At 39.6% G+C, this 20,141-nt stretch overlaps 1 protein-coding gene across 4 annotated transcripts in view; it reads left to right on the top strand.

The window, feature by feature from the left end:
* The first annotated feature begins 495 nt into the window (after nt 1-495).
* Nucleotides 496-20,141, top strand: part of SLAIN2 (SLAIN family member 2) — an 81,177-nt gene continuing 61,531 nt past the window's right edge. For 2 of the 4 annotated variants that reach the window (XM_027103029.1, XM_027103027.1), the window contains exon 1: nt 611-1,279. In XM_027103029.1, the coding sequence (XP_026958830.1) occupies nt 891-1,279 (389 nt within the window). In that variant the 5' untranslated portion in view covers nt 611-890. Of the gene's footprint in view, nt 1,280-20,141 lie in introns of all 4 variants that reach the window. The other 2 variants (XM_027103028.1, XM_027103030.1) reach the window with 2 other exon arrangements.

Here is a 20,141-nt window from a genome sequence, read left to right as displayed (position 1 = left end):
AACTATTCTAGATAATGCCTTCAAAGTGCACAGTGTCTCCCCGTAGTAAGCACTTAACAATTTATGGTTATTATTTTGACCTTAGACCTCTCTTAACCATTGCGATTCTGCTTTCTCATTTTCAGAGGAATAAATGGGTCACAGATGGTCTGAGGATCCTGCCAGCCCCGACAATTTCCTATTTCAAGGAGGCATCGAATAAATATTTGCTGAACAAACAGACGAAGCAAACTGTCTCTCCACGGAGCCGGGCTGAGCGCCCACCAGGGAACCAGCCGGGAGGGAGGACAGGCTCGGATGCTGGACCCAGAAGCGGGTGCTCATCCAAGGCCAACAGGCGGGGTTGAGGGAGAGTCTCGATTTGCAATCTTAGCGCCACCCGCCGCCAAGTCCACACTCCCCTCGGGCCCCGCCTGCGGCCGTAATCGCTCTTCTCAGCCACCAGAGCAGCGACCCGCCTCCGCCGACGCTCCGGGCCGCCCCTTCCGGTTTAAGCCCCGCCCCACCGGCCTCGCCCGTGGCCCCACCCCTCCGCGAGATCGCCGCCGGGTCCTCTCAGCGCCCGCCGCCGGCCGGTCCATCCCCCGACGCTCTGAGGTCACCGACGGGGCCGGGCTGAGGTGGGCGGAGGGACAGAGGGAAGATGGCGGCCGAGGCCGGATATTGGCGCCGCCTCCCCCAATCCTGGAGCCGGCGCAGATGAGGCGGCTCGGCTGGGGCCAGCGGCGCGTCGGAACCGGAGTAGGGGGGGACCCTGGCAGTGGGGCCTGGCCCTGATATATGCCGGCGCCTCGGCTAGAGTGAGTGGCGGCGGCGCCTCTTTCCTCCGGCTCTTTCCCTGTCGCTGTGAGTCTGAGCGGGTGGCGGGCGGCCGAGGCGGCGGGGCCGGGATGGAGGACATTAACTCCAATGTGAACGCGGACCAGGAGGTGCGGAAGCTGCAGGAGCTGGTGAAGAAGCTGGAGAAGCAGAACGAACAGCTGAGGAGCCGCTCCGGGGCCGTGCAGGGCGCCGGCTCCCTTGGGCCTGGCAGCCCGGTTCGGGCCGGCGCGTCCACTCCCTCCTCCGGAGCGGCGTCCCCTAGGGGCTTCCCCTTGGGCCTCAGCGCCAAGTCGGGCTGCGGGGCCGGGTCGGGCCCGAGGCGGACGAGTAGCGAGGAGCTGCGGGACACCACCTCATTGCTGGCAGCGGGCGAGGGCGGCTTGCTGGACGAGGTGGAGCCGCTGCGGCCTGAGGAGCTGGAGCGCCTGTCAGGCTGGGAGGAGGAGGAGGAGAGCTGGTGAGCGCGGGGCTCCGGGCCGGAGCTGGGCGGGGACGGGCCCGGGGGGCGGAGAGCGTCTTCCGAGGGCCCCCTGGTAAGACACCTCGCTTTGTGTAGCGGGGTCCGCTCTCTGATTCATGGTTTTCTTGCTTTGGCTGCGGAACGGTTAGCGAGAGTTGGGGGTTCGAGGCTTGGAAGAGGAATAGGCTTTGTAGCTAGTTCTCCTCTGGATTGGGGACCCTCTGAGCTTTGGACCCCGTTGGGGTCTGGGGTCTGGCACAGCCTAGGAAGGGCTGCTCGCCGTGGGAGGAGTCGGAGATGGGAAACTGCTTTGTAGGAAGGGATCCAGCTTTGTGTGAAATACTGGCTTTCGGATGGCGGCCTGGGCATTTTGGGTGTGATGAGGTGTCACCCGGTGCGCGGAGCAGACCAGGGTAATCTAAGTCCGGGCAGCGGTCAGTGTTTTGGACCCGTGGGAGATGGGTACATTTCTGGCGGCGATGGGGAAACCGTGTGGATCAGCAGCACTCCCCCTTGGGTAGTAGGGTGACGCTTGCTTTGTGTGAAGAGGGCAGAGGATGGTGCTGCTTTGTGTGACGAGTCAAGGGTGGAACAAGAGCCCTGGCTCTCATTTTTTAAACAAGAATTGGGTCTGGCATTTTTCGAAGCTGTGAAGTGACAGTTATCTATCTTTCATTTCCATGTCATCCTAGGGGCAGAGAAAAACAGCCGTATTTAAAAATCTAAACCGAACTGTATTGTCATAAGCTACTTCTTGATAAAATTATGACCCACACCGTAATATCATTTCCATATATAGAAAGGACATGAGAGGCAGTTTCCCTCATGTTTTATTGTAATTGCATAAAGATGTCAACGGGAAATTCTTAATTTGTCTTAATTTATCCTTTTTTAAAGTTTTAATTTTTAGCTAAAGTATCTCTGCTCTTTGTTGAAACTGAAACTTCTAACTTAGTAAGGTTGAAATCCTTCATAGACTCCGGTTTCGCAGGGCTGCAACCCTTACAGAGTGTACTGAGGTAGTTAAGAGCTTTGCCTGGATTCAGGTCCTGGCTCTGCTACTTAGTAGCTGTACAGCTTTGGGCAAGTTAATCAGAGCCTCATTTTCTTCCTCTGTTTGATGGAGAAGATAATAGTTCTTACCTCTGTAGAGTTGTGAAGATTATGTGAGCTAATCCATGTATGCTTTTAGCATGGGTCCGGTATATGAGCTCTGTGAGACTAGCCACTATTACTCTTAAACCTGGTTGTTTAAATCAAGAAATATTTAGTGAGTGCTTTCAGGATCTTGAGGGAGGTTCTTAAATGTTGATCCCTGTTCATTAAGGAAGTTATGGTCTTGTTGGGAGCCAAGTTTTATGGAGGAATAAAGAAATAAGCTAGGAAATACACAGTGAATTGCTTAAAAGAGTGATAGGGACAAAAAGTACTGAGAGTGCTCAGAAATTGAGAAGAAAATAATAGTCTAGTTGGGGCAGACTTTGAGGAGAGGTGGTTTTGGAGCCTGAGAGTGGAGAAAGAGTGGGAAGGGCATTTTATGCTCTGACAACTGCTAGAGCAGAGTCAGAGATATTTGTAACTCAATTAGAAAGGTTTGAGTTACAGAGATGCTCTTGAATATATGATGTCAAGCCTTTATTTTATTGCCAAGTGATACCAAATATTATTAGAACTGACTGTGGTAGTGACAATTTTCATATTAGTGTGAAATCACGTCCTTACAAAGGAATCCTAGGTATGTATACACTTTAAAAGAAGTCGGAATCATCTAATATCACATGCCTCTTCCAAGTGATGATGATAATGATGCCCATAATAATAATGAAGATTAGCTGCACTCATTAGCCCATTTTAGACTATGTATTCTTAGAACACATTGACTCCCCTTGGAGAAGCTGATTAAGTCTTTTGCTGCTTTGGTTTCTGATCACAGTGTTTTTGTTCAGGTAAAGCAAGTCTTTTAAAATACTATGCCAGAAGTTTCTTTTGGCCAATTGATTCCTGCTTACTACTTTGATCCTGGTTACATATCTTGATGTTATAGATGTCCTGTGCTTTTTCTGAAAAGATTTGTGTGAATTGAAAGTTTGAAAATCATATTTAAAGTGCTTTGGAGTATGTGTATGGAGTATAAGTTATAAGGGGTAGTGGGTGTTAGTAGCAGTGAGGGAAAGATTTAAAGAGTCAAGAGTTTTTCTTAGCAAGCTAAAAGTCTACTTTCTATAACTTATACCCATTTCCTTCCTTTTCATCTAGAGGAATGTTTTTTCCCAAATGTATACCACAAAATGTCAGTCCTGAAGGTGTTAGTAGATATTGTGTGAAAAAAATAATTGTGGGTCTGAGATCAAATATATCTGGGAAAAACGAGGTTCAACAACAGCAACCAAAAAAACCCACCAGATTTCTTTAATGCTGGGCTTTTTAAATATGCTAATATGTATTGAATATAGTAAGTCTCTAAGTGGTACGGTTTGTTTCCTAAACTTATTTGCTCTCCCAAGGAACTAGTATCTTTAGAACACACTTAGAAAACAGTATTGTATTTACAGCAGTGGCTTTCACGGTTTGGTTTTGTTTTTTTCTCAATCCCAGCTTCATGATAAGACATACATTTTATACCATAGCCTAGTACACACATGTTTATGAATAATTGAAACAAAAGTTTCACAAAACTATACTTGGTATATGTGGTAAAGCGCTAATGTTTTCTGTTCTGTTTCTTTAGGAAAAAATGCTGGTTACAGCCCACTGAGCTGATGTGGTGACCCATTAATGGCTAATTATCAGTTTGAAAAATGCTCTTATAGAACAACTCAGAAAAGTCTAGAGAAGGGAACTAACATTATTGTGTATCACAGTGTGTCAGTCTATGCCAGGCAACTTATAAACATTTTTACACTTAATTGCATTTAATTTTTATCCATTTATGAGGTAGGTATCATTTTTTAGGTAACGACACTTCTTCTCTCTCCAAGCATCAAATAACAGATGGTAAATGATGGAGTCAGGATTTGAATCTAGGTCTTTATGACATCATAGCTTATGCTGTTTCCATTATATTTTGCTTTCTCCAAGTCTGATTCCTTTTCCACATGAATGGCCCCTTACGATATTTGAATACTACCATCATGACCCTGCTGACTCCTCCCCACCACACACTCTGAGCATTCTCATCTCTTCTTCAGAGTAATACAATCCCAGTTTACTTAATCATTCCTTAGATAATGTAATTCTCTGATCTTTCAACTGTGGTCATTTTTCTCTTAATGAATTCGGGTTGCTCCTTGTCATTAAACGTGGTACCCAGAACTGTACTCAGCATTTTAGATGGTATTTGACCAGACAGTGTGTGGTGGATATGTCTTGCTTGAGCTAAATGCTATTATTTTGAAACCAAATATTTCATTAACTGTTTTAATTTCTGTTATTTATGCTTAAAATGAGTGAGTGGTTTCAGTTACACCCCATATGTTTTATACATAGGCTGTTACACTAAGTCTTCCTAACGCTGGTTTTCTGTAATGAATTTTTTTAGCTTGAATATTAGGCTTTTATATTTCATTTTGTCAGTCTTGATTTAGGCATTTAATATCTGTTCCTTCCAAATTTTTTTGTCATTTTCATATTTCATAAGCATACCTACTGGGTCTTCATTTAAGTTGTTGATAAAAATATTAAAATGACAGAATAAAGGGCTCTGAAGTATGCAGCTTGACTAGACTTCCTCCAGATTAATGAACATCATTAATCAACTCACACAGTGGTTGTTCAGTAACTGTTAGTACTACTTATTATTATCAAGCCCATATGCCATTTTGCCTGTATGGATATTATGAAAGATTTTGCCAAGTGGCTTGCTATAATTAAGCTATATGATGCCTTAAAGAGTTCTTACCTTCAATGAAGTAAACTTATTAGCATAGACATTGCAGTTAATTTGGTTTGACTTGTTCATGATGAATCTTCTGGGTTTTTCCTATTCTAACTTTACAAACATTTTGTTTAACCTAGTTTTGAATTTTGCAAGGAATCAGTCTGGTCTGGAATTTCTAAACATTGCTTGTTTTTCTCTTTAGAAATTATCCTATTTTGTCTTATCCAGGCTTTTGAGCTTGCCATAATATTGATATTTCAGAACAACAAATTTCAGGTCAACAATAATTTGGTGATAAAATTTCAGTTATCTTCCATTATTTGGAAGAGTAGACTTAAACCTGTTCCAAGCTACCTTTTGGCTTACTGTGTATCACCTTGCCTCATTTGAACTACAATTTCCCTCAATTTAGCCTCCCCAAAATTCCAAGTTTATAGTTCAGTACTGTCAACTACATGTACATTGTTGTGCAACAGATCCCCAGAACCCTCCCATCCTGCATGACTGAAACTCTACACTCACAGAAGAGTAACTCCCCTTCCCCCTGCTCCTGGAAAGCACTGTTCTACTGTGTTTCTATGAGTTTAACCCCTTTAGATACCTATAGGTAGATCATGTAGAATTTGTCTTTTTGTGACTAGCTTATTTCATTTAGTATAATGTCTTAAGGTTCATCCATGTTGTAGCATATGACATGGTTTATCCCTTTTTGAAGGCTGAATAATATTCCGTTATAGTATATAACACATTTTCTTTATCCTTTCATCTGTTGGTGGACACTTGGATTGCCTCCATTTCTTGGCTGTTGTGAATAATGCTGCTGTGAATGGGAACCTACAAATAACCTGTGCAAATCCATGCTTTCACTTCTTGTGGGTATATACCCAGAAGTGGAATTTTTGGATCAAATGGTAATTCTATGTTTAATTTTTTGAGAAGCCACCGTACTGTTTTCCACAGCAGCTGTACCATTGTACATTCCAACCAGCATTATACAAGAGTTCCAGTTTTTCCATATCCTTGCCAACACTTGCTTTGATTCATTCTGAGTTTTTATGGGGTGTGAGGTAGGAGTCCAACATCATTTATTTTGCATGTGGATATCCAGTTGTCCCTGTACCATTTGTTGAGAAGACTTTTCTGTTCCGTTAAATTGTCTTGGTACCCTTGTCAAAAATCAGTTGCTCAGAGATTGGTTCAGATGGTGGAGTAGAAGGACGTGCTCCCACTCCCTCTTGCTAGAACACTGAATCACAACTACCTGCTGAACAACCATTGACAGGAAGACACTGGAACTCACCAAAAAAAGATACCCCACATCCAAAGACAATGGAGAAGCCACAATGAGACGGTAGGAGGGGCGCAATCACAATAAAATCAAATCCCATAACTGCTGGGTGGGTGACTCACAATCTGGAGAACACTTATACTACAGAAGTCCACCCACTGGAGTGAAGGTTCTGAGCCCCACGTCAGGCTTCCCAACCTGGGGGTCCAGCAACGGGAGGAGGACTTCCTAGAGAATCAGACTTTGAAGGCTAGCAGGATTTGACTGCGGGACTTTGACAGGACTGGGGGAAACAGAGACTCCATGCTTGGAGGGCATACACAAGTAGTGTGCACATTGGGACGCAGGGGAAGGAGCAGTGACCCCAAAGGACACTGAACGAGACCTACCTGCTAGTGTTGGAGGGTCTCCTGCAGAGGTGGGGGGTGGCTGTGTCTCAACGTGAGGACAAGGACACTGGCAGTAGAAGTCCTGGGAAGTACTCCTTGGCGTGAGCCCTCCCAGAGTCCGCCATTAGCCCCACCAAAGAGCCCAGGTACACTCCAGTGTTGGGTCACCTCAGGCCAAAAAACCAACAGGGAGGGAACCCAGCCCCACCCATCAGCAGACAAGCGGATTAAAGTTTTACTGAGCTCTGCCCACCAGAGCAACACCCAGCTCTTCCCACCACCAGTCCCTCCCATCAGGAAACAAGCCTCTTAGATAGCCTCATCCACCAGAGAGCAGACAGCAGAAGCAAGAAGAGCTACAATTCTGCAGCCTGTGGAAGGAAAACCACATTCACAGAAAGACAGACAAAATGAAAAGGCAGAGGGCTATGTACCAGATGAAGGAACAAGATAAAACCCCAGAAAAGTAGCTAAATGAAGTGGAGATAGGCAACCTTCCCGAAAAAGAATTCAGAATAATGGTAGTGAAGATGATCAAGGACCTCGGAAAAAGAATGGAGGCAAAGATTGAGAAGATGCAAGAAATGTTTAACAAAGACCTAGAAGAATTAAAGAAGAAACAAACAGATGAACGATACAATAACTGAAATGAAATATATACTAGAAGGAATCAATAGCAGAATATCTGAGGCAGAAGAACAGATAAGTGACCTGGAATACAGAATGGTGGAATTCACTGCTGCAGAACAGAATACAGAAAAAAGAATGAAAAGAAATGAAGACAGCCTAACAGACCTCTGGGATAACATTAAACGCAACAACATTCGCATTATAGGGGTCCCAGAAGGAGAAGAGAGAAAGGACCTGAAAAAATATTTGAAGAGATTATAGTCAAAAACTTCCCCAAAATGGGAAAAGAAATAGCCACCCAAGTCCAGGAAGCGCAGAGACTCCCATACAGGATAAACACAAGGAGAAACACACCGAGACACATAGTAATCAAATTGGCAAAAATTAAAGACAAAGAAAAATTTTTGAAAGCAGCAAGGGAAAAACGACAGGTAACGTACAAGGGAACTCCCATAAGGTTAACAGCTGATCTCAGCAGAAACTCTACAAGCCAGAAGGGAGTGGCATGATAAAGTGATGAAAGGGAAGAACCTACAACCAAGATTAGTCTACCCGGCAAGGATCTCATTCAGATTCGACGGAGAAATCAAAAGCTTTACAGACAAGCAAAAGCTAAGAGAAATCAGCACCACCAAACCAGCTGTACAACAAATGCTAAAGGAACTTCTCTAAGTGGGAAACACAAGAGAAGAAAAGGACCTACAAAAACAAACCCAAAAAATTGAGAAAATGGTAATAGGAACAGACATATCATTAATTACCTTAAACGTAAATGGATTAAAAGCCCCAAGCAAAAGACACAGGATTGCTGAATGGATACAAACACAAGACCCATATATATGCTGTCTAAAAGACATCCACTTCAGACCTAGGGACACATTCAGACTGAAAGTGAGGGATGGAAAAAGATATTCTATGCAAATGGATATCAAAAGAAAGCTGGAGTAGCAATCCTCATATCATATAAAAGACTTTAAAATAAAGAATGATACAAGAGACAGGGAAGGACACTACATAATGATCAAGGGATCAATCCAAGAAGAAGATATAACAATTATAAATATATATGCACCCAACATAGGATCACCTCAATATATAAGGCAACTGCTAACAGCTGTAAAAGAGGAAATCAACAGTAACACAATAATACGAGGGGGGAGGGGCTTTAACACCTCACTTACACAAATGAACAGATCATTCAAAGAAAATTAATAAGGAACCACAAGCTTTAAGTGACACAATAGAACAGATAGATTTAATTGATATTTATGAGACATTCCATCCAAAAACAGCAGATTACACTGCCTTCTCAAGTTCCCATGGAACATTCTCCAGGATAGATCACATCTTGGGTCACAAATCAAGCCTCAGTAAATTTAAGAAAATTGAAATCATATCAAGCATCTCTTCTGATCACAATGCTATGAGATTAGAAATCAATTACAGGGAAAAAACATAAAAAACATAAACACATGGAGGCTAAACAGTCTTTCCTAAATAACCAAGAGATCACTGAAGAAATCAAAGAGGAAATAGAAAAATACCTAGAGACAAATGACAAAGAAAATACAACAATCCAAAACGTATGGGATGCAGCAAAAGCAATTCTAAGAGGGAAGTTTATAGCAATACAAGCCTACCTCAAGAAACAAGAAAAAATCTCAAACAATCTAACCTTACACATAAAGGAACTAGAGAAAGAAGAACAAACAGCACCAGGAGTTAGCAGAAGGAAAGAAATCATAAAGATCAGAGCAGAAATAAATGAAATAGAAACAAAGAAAACAATAGTGAAGATAAAAAAACTAAAAGCTGGTTCTTTGAGAAGGTAAACAAAATTGATAAACTGTTAGCCAGCCTCATCAAGAAAAAGAGGGAGAGAACTCAAATCAATAAAATTAAAAATGAAAAAGGAGAAGGTACAACAGTCACTGCAGAAATATAAAGCATCCTAAGAGACTACTACAAGCAACTCTATGCCAATAAAATGGACAACCTGGAAGAAATGGACAAATTCTTAGGAAGGTATAACTTTCCAAGACTGAACCAGGATGAAATAGAAAATATGAGCAGACCAATCACAAGTAATGAAATTGAAACTGTGATTGAAAATCTTCCAGCAAATGAAAGTCCAGGACCAGATGGCTTCACAGGTGAATCCTATCAAATATTTAGAGAAGAGCTAACACCCATCCTTCTAAACTCTTCCGAAAAATTGCACAGGAAGGAATACTCCCAAACTCATTGTATGAGGCCACCATCACCCTGATAACAAAACCAGACAAAGATACTACAAAAAAAAGAAAATTATAGATCAGTATCACTGATGAATATAGATGCAAAAATCCTCAACAAAATACTAGCAAACAGAATCCAACAACACATTAAAAGGATCATACACCATGATCAAGTGGGATTTATCCCAGGGATGCAAGGATTCTTCAATATACGCAAATCAATCCATATGATACACCATATTAACAAATTGAAGAAGAAAAACCATATGATCATCTCAGTAGATGCAGAAAATGCTTTTGACAAAATTCAACACCCATTATGATAAAAACTCTCCAGAAAGTGGGCATAGAGGGAACCTACCTCAACATAATAAAGGCCATATACGACAAACCCACAGCAAACATCATTCTCAATGGTGAAAAACTGAAAGCATTTCCTCTAAAATCAGGAACAAGGCAAGGATGTCCACTCTCACCACTATTTTTCAACACTGTTTTGGAAGTCCTAGCCACAGTAATCAGAGAAGAAAAAGAAATAAAGGGAATACAAATTGGAAAAGAAGAAGTGAAACTGTCACTGTTTGCAGATGACATGATACTATACATAGAGAATCCTAAAGATGCCACCAGAAAACTACTAGAGCTAATCAATGAATTTGGTAAAGTTGCAGGATACAAAATTAATGCACAGAAATCTCTTGCATTCCTATACACTAATGATGAAAAATCTGAAAGTGAAATTAAGGAAACACTCCCATTTACTATTGCAACAAAAAGAGTAAAATGCCTAGGAATAAACCTACCTAGGGAGGCAAAAGACCTTTATGCAGAAAACTATAAGACATTGTTGAAAGAAATTAAAGATGATAGCAACAGATGGAGAGATATACCATGTTCTTGGATTGGAAGAATCAATATTGTGAAAATGACTATACTACCCAGAGCAATCTACAGATTCAATGCAATCCCTGTCAAATTACCAATGGCACTTTTTACAGAACTAGAACAAAAAAATCTAAAGATGTGTATGGAGACACAAAAGACCCCGAATAGCCAAAGCAGTCTTGAGGGAAAAAAACGGAGCTGGAGGAATCAGGCTCCCTGACCTCAGACTATACTACAAAGTTACAGTAATCAAGACAATATGGTACTGGCACAAAAACAGAAGTATAGATCAATGGAGTAGGATAGAAAGCCCAGAGATAAACCCACACACCTATGGTCAACTAATCTATGACAAAGGAGGCAAGGATATACAATGGAGAAAAGACAATCTATTCAATAAGTGGTCCTGGGAAAACTGGACAGCTATGTGTAAAAGAATGAAATTAGAACACTCCCTAACACCATACACAAAAATAAACTTAAAATAGATTAGAGACCTAAATGTAAGACCTGACACTATAAAATTCTTAGAGGAAAACATAGGAAGAACACTCTTTGACATAAATCACAGCAAGATATTTTTTGATCCACCTCCTAGAGCAATGGAAATAAAAACAAAAGTAAACAAATGGGACCTAATGAAACTTAAAAGCTGTTGCAAAGCAAAGGAAACTACAAACAAGACGAAAAGAGAGCCCTCAGAATGGGAGAAAATCTTTGCAAACAAATCAACAGACAAAGGATTAATCTCCAAAATATATAAACAGCTCATGCAGCTCAATATTTAAAAAAGCAAACTACCCAATCCAAAAATGGGCAGAAGACCTAAATAGATATTTCTCCAAAGAAGACATACACATGGCCAAGAAGCACATGAAAAGCTGCTCAGCATCACTAATTATTAGAGAAATGCAAATCAAAGCTACAGTGAGGTATCACCTCACACCAGTTAGAATGGGCATCATCAGAAAATCTACAAACAACAGATGCTGGAGAGGGTGTGGAGAAAAGGGAACCCTTTTTGCACTGTTGATGGGAATGTAAATTGATACAACCACTATGGAGAACAGTATGGAGGTTCCTTAATAACTAAAAATAGAATTACCATATGACCCAGCAATCCCACTACTGGGCATATACCCATAGAAAACCATAATTCAAAAAGACACATGCACCCCAATGTTTATTGCAGCACTATTTACAATAGCCAGGTTGTGGAAGGAACCTAAATGCCCATCCACTGCCGAATGGATAAAGAAGAAGTGGTACGTATATACAATGGAATATTACTCAGCCATAAAAAGGAACGAAATTGGGTCATTTGTAGAGACGTGGATGAATCTAGAGACTGTCTTACAAGGTGAAGTAAGTCAGAGAGAGAAAAACAAATATATATTAACACATATATGTGGAACCTAGAAAAATGGTACAGATGAACCAGTTTGCAGGGCAGAAATTGAAACACAGATGTAGAGAACAAGTGTACGGACAGCGAGCAGGGAAAGCAGCGGCAGGTGGGGGTGGTGGTGTGATGAATTGGGAGGTTGGGATTGACTTGTATACACTGATGTGTATAAAATGGATGAGTAATAAGAACCTGCTGTATAAAAAATAAAGTAATATTCAAAAATTCAAAAAAATAATCAGTTCCTCATAAAATGTATGGGTTTATTTATGGACTCACAATTCTATTCCCTTGATCTATGACTATCTTTTATGCCACTACTGCCCAGCGTGATTACTGTAGTTTTGAAACTGGAATGAGTGAGTCTTCCAGTTTTGTTTTTTTCAAGATTGTTTTAGCTATTCAGTGACCCTTGTATTTCCATGTGAATTTTAGGATCAGCTTGTAAATTTCAGCAAAAAATAAAAGGCAACTGGAATTTTGATAGGGATTGTATTGAATCTGTAGATCAATTGGGGATCTTAACTTTTGAGATCTTAACAGTATTGAGTTTTTTCAATCCATGAACATTGGATGTCTTTCTATTCATTTAGGTCTTTAATTTCTTTCAACTGTGTTTTGTAATTTTCAGTGTGTAAGTGTTACATTTCTTTTTTTAATTTTATTTTCAGTCATTTTATTATTTTTTTAATGCCACTGTAAATGGAATTGTTTTTCTCAATTTCATTTTTGGATTTTTCATTGCTACTGTATAGAAATATGGTTGATTTTTGTATATTGATGTCATTGTCTCCTGCAGCCTTCCCCAAGTCATTTATCAGCTGTAATAGTTTTTTTATTTTTTTTGGTGTGGATTCCTTTGGATTTTTTTTTCTTTGCGGTACGTGGGCCTCTCACCACCGTGGCCTCTCCCGCTGCGGAGCACAGGCTCCGGACGCACAGGCCCAGCAGCCATGGCTTACGGGCCCAGCCGCTCCTTGGCACGTGGGATCCTCCCGGACCGGGGCACGAACCCATGTCCCCTGCATCGGCAGGCAGACTCCCAACCACTGCGCCACCAGGGCAGCCCCCTTTGGATTTTTTATATAAAAGATCATGTCGGGCTTCCCTGGTGGCGCAGTGGTTGAGAATCTGCCCGCCAATGCAGGGCACACGGGTTCGTGTCCCGGTCTGGGAAGATCCCACATGCCGCAGAGCGGCTAGGCCCGTGAGCCATGGCCGCTGAGCCTGCGCGTCCGGAGCCTGTGCTCCGCAACGGGAGAGGCCACAGCGGTGAGAGGCCCGCGTACCGCAAAAAAAAAAAAAAAGAAAGAAAAAATATCATGTCATCTGCTAATAGAGATAATTTTACTTCTTTTTTCCAATCTGGATGCCTTTTATTTCATCTTCCCGTCTAATTGCCCTGAGTAGAACATCCAGTATCATGTTAGGTCCAAGTGTTGAAAGTGGACATCCTTCAATGTGATTTTTATTGCTCTTTTATTTTAAATAATTGCTAACAATTATTATTATTATTATTTTGTGGTACGCGGGCCTCTCACTGTTGTTGTCTCTCCCGTTGTGGAGCACAGCATCCAGACGCGCAGGCTCAGCGGCCATGGCTCATGGGCCTAGCCGCTCTGCGGCATGTGGGATCTTCCCAGACTGGGGCACGAACCCGTGTCCCCTGCATTGGCAGGCGGACTCTCAACCACTGTGCCACCAGGGAAGCCCTGCTAACAATTATTTATTGCACTAACACATGACAGATACATGCTAAGCACTTTATATACAGTATTTCATCTTCTTAATAACCCAGTATGGTCAGTCTATTATTAATCTCCATTTTAAAGATGATGAAATTAAAGCTTAGGTTAAATAATTTGCTTTTAGTCTCTCAAGTATGTGGATGAGCTAGGATTGGAACACAGTTAGTCTGACTATGTTTAAACATTTTCAGCTCTTACCTAATTTTAATTACCTGTATTTTTCATGTTATTCTTTGTATATTTGTACTGTTATTCACCTTTGGCTATTTTATATTCCCTAATTCTGTTTTTTGATCATTTGTCTTTAACGACCGGAGCCCTATGTACATTTTTATGAATTTCTTTATCTGATGACCTCTTTTTGTACTCACTATTCTTGTGCTGAATTGGCCTTTGGAGCCCCTGGGAGTCAGATTGTAGCTAAGAGCCATGACTCTGGAACTAGGTCGCCTGAGTTGAAATCCCTGCTCCCACCTTTGTCAACTGCATGACCTTGTTAACCACTTACTCTCTGTGCTTGAGAGTTTTCATTATCTGTAAAGTAGAGTTAATTATTGTATCAACCATATAGAATTAAATGTAATATAGGTAAAGGGTTTAGAACAGTTGTTGACACAAATTAAATATATAAGTGTTAGCTTTGTCTTTATCATCTCCATTTTATTTTAGTTCTAGACTGATCTGTCTTTGCAGTGAACTTAAAAAAAAACTTTTTGAAAAATTTCAAACATATACAAAAATAGAGTGAACAGTAAAATGAACCTCCACTTAACTTACAACCCATCTTTAACACTTACCAACTCATGCCATTCTTGTTTCATCTATACCATTCAAACCTCAACCCTCTGGACTATTTCGAAGCAAATTTCATCTCAAACATCATATCATTTAATTACTAAATATTGTAGTAGAAGATAAGGACTCTTTTTAAACATAACTACACTACCAGTTTACCCTCCCCATTAAAAATAATTCTTTAATATCATCAAATGTGATCTGAATGTTTTTAGATCAAATTTTCTAAAAAATGGTTTGCACTTCTTTGTTTAGAATTTTTTTTCTATTTTGCTATAAACTCCAAAATGAAATGGCCTCTTTCTTCCAGTATTTTGATCATTTTGTTATCCCCAGTTAATTTGTTGTTGGTGATGGTCAGAACAGGTCCAGTTCTCATTTCTTCCTAAGCCTTTTGAGAAGTTAATTGTTGGGTAAATCAAGAATTTCTTAGGTGTTCTCCGTGCAGGGTGAGGTTTTCGGCAGATGTCTAAAGACTTGAAGTGATCCCATGTCATTATTACATACTTTCTTTGTACTAGAACTGAAATTTGAATTAGGTGAGTAACATCATTCATATCTTCCTTTGGCCTCTTGGCCTGTAATCAGCTCCTGTAATATCATCCTTATTTTTACAGTTATATAACATTTTTAGTTAAATTTAGTTTTAGTGTCTCTGTGCTTTCATCCATGTACTTGTACTTTTAGGCTCCCAGGTTTCTGTAAAACAAAATAATTTTAGTCTAATTTTCCATAAATCCTCATGTTCTTCATTAAATTTACCTAAAACAGGTATACTTTTACTGAGGAAAGAAACAGTAGTGGGTCTCAAAGAAAGGACCCTTTTTAAATGGTTTTTATTAGAATTTCTCAAGAGCCTCATATAAAAGAATAAACAAATACATATAATACATAAAACATCTTTATGTTACTATTTAAAATATTCATTGTTGAGGGGGAGGATTAGGAACTGACTTCTCCACCTCTCCAAGTCTCCAGATTCTTTTCTCCATTCCTAGTGTGAATTGTGCTAATTGAAAAGGAATTTACATGTGGGCAAAAGGGGGGTGTATGTGTGAAATACTTTCTAAATGAGTTTTAGATTGTTTATTCATCCACTCTGCTGCATTTTTGTAGATGAGAGTTTAGTATTGTGTATATATGCATAAAGACTGTATTATCTAATCAGTATTTGTTAATTAAAATTGTCAGTATCTAGAAGTTTGTTGCTTTATTTTTTTTTTTTTACTTTTTCTTTGAGAGATTCATTATTGCTGACATACACTCTCTATATCTGTAGAGAAGACTACAGATTGAGAATAATGATTTTAGGGAAAATAGACATGAGCTGTCTGACTCTTTGTGGGGCCCTTAGGAACTTTTGCAGAACATAAAATCATAGAAAATAAAATTAGAAATGGACTTTGAGACCAGGCGGTCATGCCTCTTGTTTTTAAGCTGATTTAATATTCAGGCTGGTCAGGACAGATGATTATTTCTTCTTTTCTTAAAGGTTTTTGAGATTGGAAATCTAATAAGTTCCTCATATCCCGTTAAATCCATTTTACTTTAAATCAGTTTTCTTTTAAGTTTATGAAGACACTTTGAACTCATGCTGACTTCTCATCAATAAATTTTATGGATAAACTTCCCTAACTCAGAGGTAGATATGTTGGTGGTTTTTTCTTACTGTATTTTTTTCTCTCATAGCCCTTCACTTCTGATAATGGACTTTTATTACTTGACCTTTTTGTTTTATGTATGCTTTTTGTAGGGGACCATTGGTAGAATTTGCCTGTGATTTAATATGATGAGCCTAGGTTTATAAAGCAATTTAATTTGTATAATTGCCACCACTTACAATTTGGCAGTCATTCGCTGATTAACATCTTGAAGTTTTGTTTTCTAGACTCTTCTAGACCAGGGAGATGTTACTTTAAAGTAACATGGTTCGTGTGTGTGTGTGTGTGTGTGTGTGTGTGTGTGTGTGTGTGTGTTTTAAATGAATCAGAAGTTATACATCTAGATGATCATTTTATTCCTTTCTTAGCAGTGGTTTTCCAGTGATTCTAACATGGGTTTACATTTTTTTTTTTCTTTAATGGAAAAAATACTTAGACCCCCTATGTGTGAGCATTGCACTGCTGGGAACACTTAGAGACATGATAATGCATTTTCTTGCTTTCTTAAAAAATTGAATTTGGCCAAGAAGGGCCACATGATTGGTAAAATATATTACAATCATTATTGTTTAAGCATGTTCTATATACCAAGTATTGTATAAGGCATTTTATGCATGTTAAATAATTTAATCTGCACAATTTTGAGTTGTAGTTATTGTTATCCCCATTTTTTTCAATTGGGGTAAAATATACAAGACAAAAATTACCATTTTAATCACTTTTAAGTGTACAGTTCAGTGGCATATAAATACATTTACATTGTTGTGCAGTCATCACCACCGTCCATCTCTAGAACTTTACAAACTGAAACTCTGTATAAATAGTAATTCTCCATTCCCCTATTCTCCCTGCCCCCAGCCCCTGGCAACCACCATTCTACATTCTGTGTCTATGAATTTGACTATTCTAGGTACCTCATATAAGTGGAATCATATAGTATTTATCTTTTAGTGTCTGGCTTATTTCATTTATTATTGTCTCTTCAAAATTCATCTGTGTTGTAGCAGGTGTCATGTTATCTATATCTTACAGGTAAGGAAACTTAAACTCGAAGTCACATAGCTAATATAGTGTGTTGAGATTCATACCAATCCTGAAAACCGTGCCTGATAAAACATTTGATCTTGATTTATTTAACCTGTAGATAGATTTTTTAGACTTATTCTGTATAACTCTGGAGATCATTACTAGAACAATAGGTATACGTTAGAGGTAAGCAAATATTGATTTAAAAGGAAGAATTTTCTAGTAGAGCTGTTCGTAGATAGTATAGACTGCCTTTAAAAAGCGTGAGTAACCTTTAGCAGTAAAGACTGCTTAATGGTCCTGTGACAAGGGATGTTTCAAAGAGGTAAAAGTTAAATTTGGTTATTTCTAAGTGTTCTTTTAATCTGTGTTTCTGTGATTAAAATATTGTCATCTATTTTGGAACATAAGATACCCTAACACAAATTGGTAAGCTTAAATGTGGGAGAGATCTTTAGCAATGTAAGCATCATGGATTTTTCTTTTCCTAAATCTATGGCACATTTCTCTGAATATCCATAGTAATAGCAGATTCTTTTCCTCTTGAGGGTAGGTTTGAATTTTGAAAACTGTTAAAGTCATTATTATGCCTCGTGAATAAAAATGGGTTAGCAAGATGTTTGAAGTCCTCAGCAGTCCAACTCCAATTCACCTTTTTCCTGGATTTTCTTGCTGTTGTCAGAAAACTTCATAAACATTCATGCCTGTTACCTTTTAATTTTCATTCTGTATAGAGTACCTTTTTTCTTTCCTTTTTGAAGTTCTAAATTTCCCACTTGGTTTACTTCCTCTTCAGTGTTGCCTATCACTGTTTATATATCTTTTTAGAGTATATGTAACACCACAACCTCGTACTTTGTCTTGTCTAGATGGTGAGCATTTTAAGCAGAGGAAGCAGTATCATATTCATCTTTGTGTGTCAAAACAGGCTCTCAGAATCTTGTGTGTAGTAAGAGTTCAGTTATATTAAATTGAATCAATCTGATTGTCAATATGTTAAGTTGAAACGAGGTGAACGAGGTAAAATAATGAGACCAGATTTCTTCCATGACTTGCATGACCCCTATGCCAGTTACAAATGAGGAATTTCATACATAATCTGCATAATGGCAATATTTAAACTGTACTTTCCCATGAATGAATTAAAGAAAATTCTGTCCAGATACAGTATCTGATGTTTAAAATCAGTTTTAAAATTCTCTCTTTTGTAGGATAACTGTTACACCTTGTTTTATACTTCTTTGTACTTTTTGTAATTTCTCAATTTTCTGTTACGAACACAAATTGCTTTTTCCTTTCTTTTTTTTTTTTTGTGGTACGCGGGCCTCTCACTGCTGTGACCTCTCCCCTTGCAGAGCACAGGCTCCAGTCGCACAGGCTCAGCGGCCATGGCTCACAGGCCCAGCCGCTCTGCAGCACGTGGGATCCTCCCGAACCGGGGCACGAACCCGTGCCCCCTGCATCGGCAGGCGGACTCTCAACCACCGCGCCACCAGGGAATCCCACAAATTACTTTTATAATTTAAAAAAATCCTGATAAATCTTACTGATTTAAGTCAGTTTCATTACTCTGTAGTCACATAGGGTAAGGATCATAATACAGCATGATACATTAAAAAGCCATTGATGTTTTCCTTGTTACTTAGAATTAGTAAGATTATATTTCACAGATGAACAAATTTTGGTTCCAGTAAGTTTAGACATGTGTTTTTGATAGAACTGGAGCCCAAGTCAGCTGATGTGTATGATCTTATCCGTTATTCTTGTTTTTAACTTTGCATTTTAAAAATGAGATTCCACAAGTGCAAATATTAACAAGTTTATCAGATTTACCTAAAGTATGTAGTCTTTTTTTTTTAAATTTTTATTGGAGTGTAGTTGATTTGCAATGTTGTGTTAGTTTCAGGTGTACAGCAAAGTGAATCAGTTATACATAGACATACACTTACTCTTTTTTAGATTCTTTTCCCATATAGGTCATTATAGAATATTGAGTAGAGTTCTTTGTGCTATATAGTAGGTCCTTACTAGTTATCTGTTTTATATATAGTAGTGTGTATACGTCAATCCCAATCTCCCCTTATCCCTCCTCCCCCTTCCCCCCGGTAACCATAAGTTTGTTTTCTACATCTGTGACTCCATTTCTGTTTTGTAAATAAGTTCATTTGTCCCATTTTTTTTTTAGATTCCACATATAAGCGATATCATATGATATCTGTCTTTGTCTGACTTCACCCAGTATGACAATCTCTAGATCCCTCCATGTTGCTGCAAATGGCACTGTTTCATTCTTTTTTTATGGCTGACTAACATTCCATTGTATATATCTACCACATCTTCTTTGCCCACTCCTCTGTCGATGGACGTTGATTGAGGTTGCCTCCATGTCTTGGCCATGGTGAATAGTGCTGCAGTGAACATTGGAGTGCATGTATCTTCTTGAATTATGGTTTTCTCCAGATGTATGCCCAGGAGTGGGATTGCTGTATGATATGGTAGATTTGGGTTTTTTTTTAAAGTATGTATTTATTTGGTTGCGCTGGGTTGTGGCAGGCGGCTCCTTAGTTGTGGCATGCGAACTCTTAGTTGCAGCACGCATGTGGCATCTAGTTCTCTGACCAGGGATCGAACCCGGGCCCCCTGCATTGGGAGTGCATAGTCTTAACCACTGTGCCACCAGCGAAGTCTCCCGTATGGTAGTTCTGTATTTAGTTTTTCAAGGAACCTCCATACTGTTCTCCATAATGGTTGTACCAATTTACATTCCTGTCAACAGTATAGGAGGGTTCCCTTTTCTCCACACCCTCTCCAGCATTTATTGTTTATATATTTTTTGATGATGGCCATTCTGACCGGTGTGAGGTGATACCTCATTGTAGTTTTGATGTGCTTTTCTCCAGTAATTAGTGATGTTGAGC

Source organism: Aethalodelphis obliquidens, unplaced genomic scaffold, assembly GCF_003676395.1.
Source record: "Aethalodelphis obliquidens isolate GAN/ISIS:26980383/991018 unplaced genomic scaffold, ASM367639v1 scaffold6, whole genome shotgun sequence".
Taxonomy (NCBI): domain Eukaryota; kingdom Metazoa; phylum Chordata; class Mammalia; order Artiodactyla; family Delphinidae; genus Aethalodelphis; species Aethalodelphis obliquidens.
Note: the sequence above shows the minus strand (reverse complement) of the source record. Positions and strands in the feature narration are given on the sequence as shown.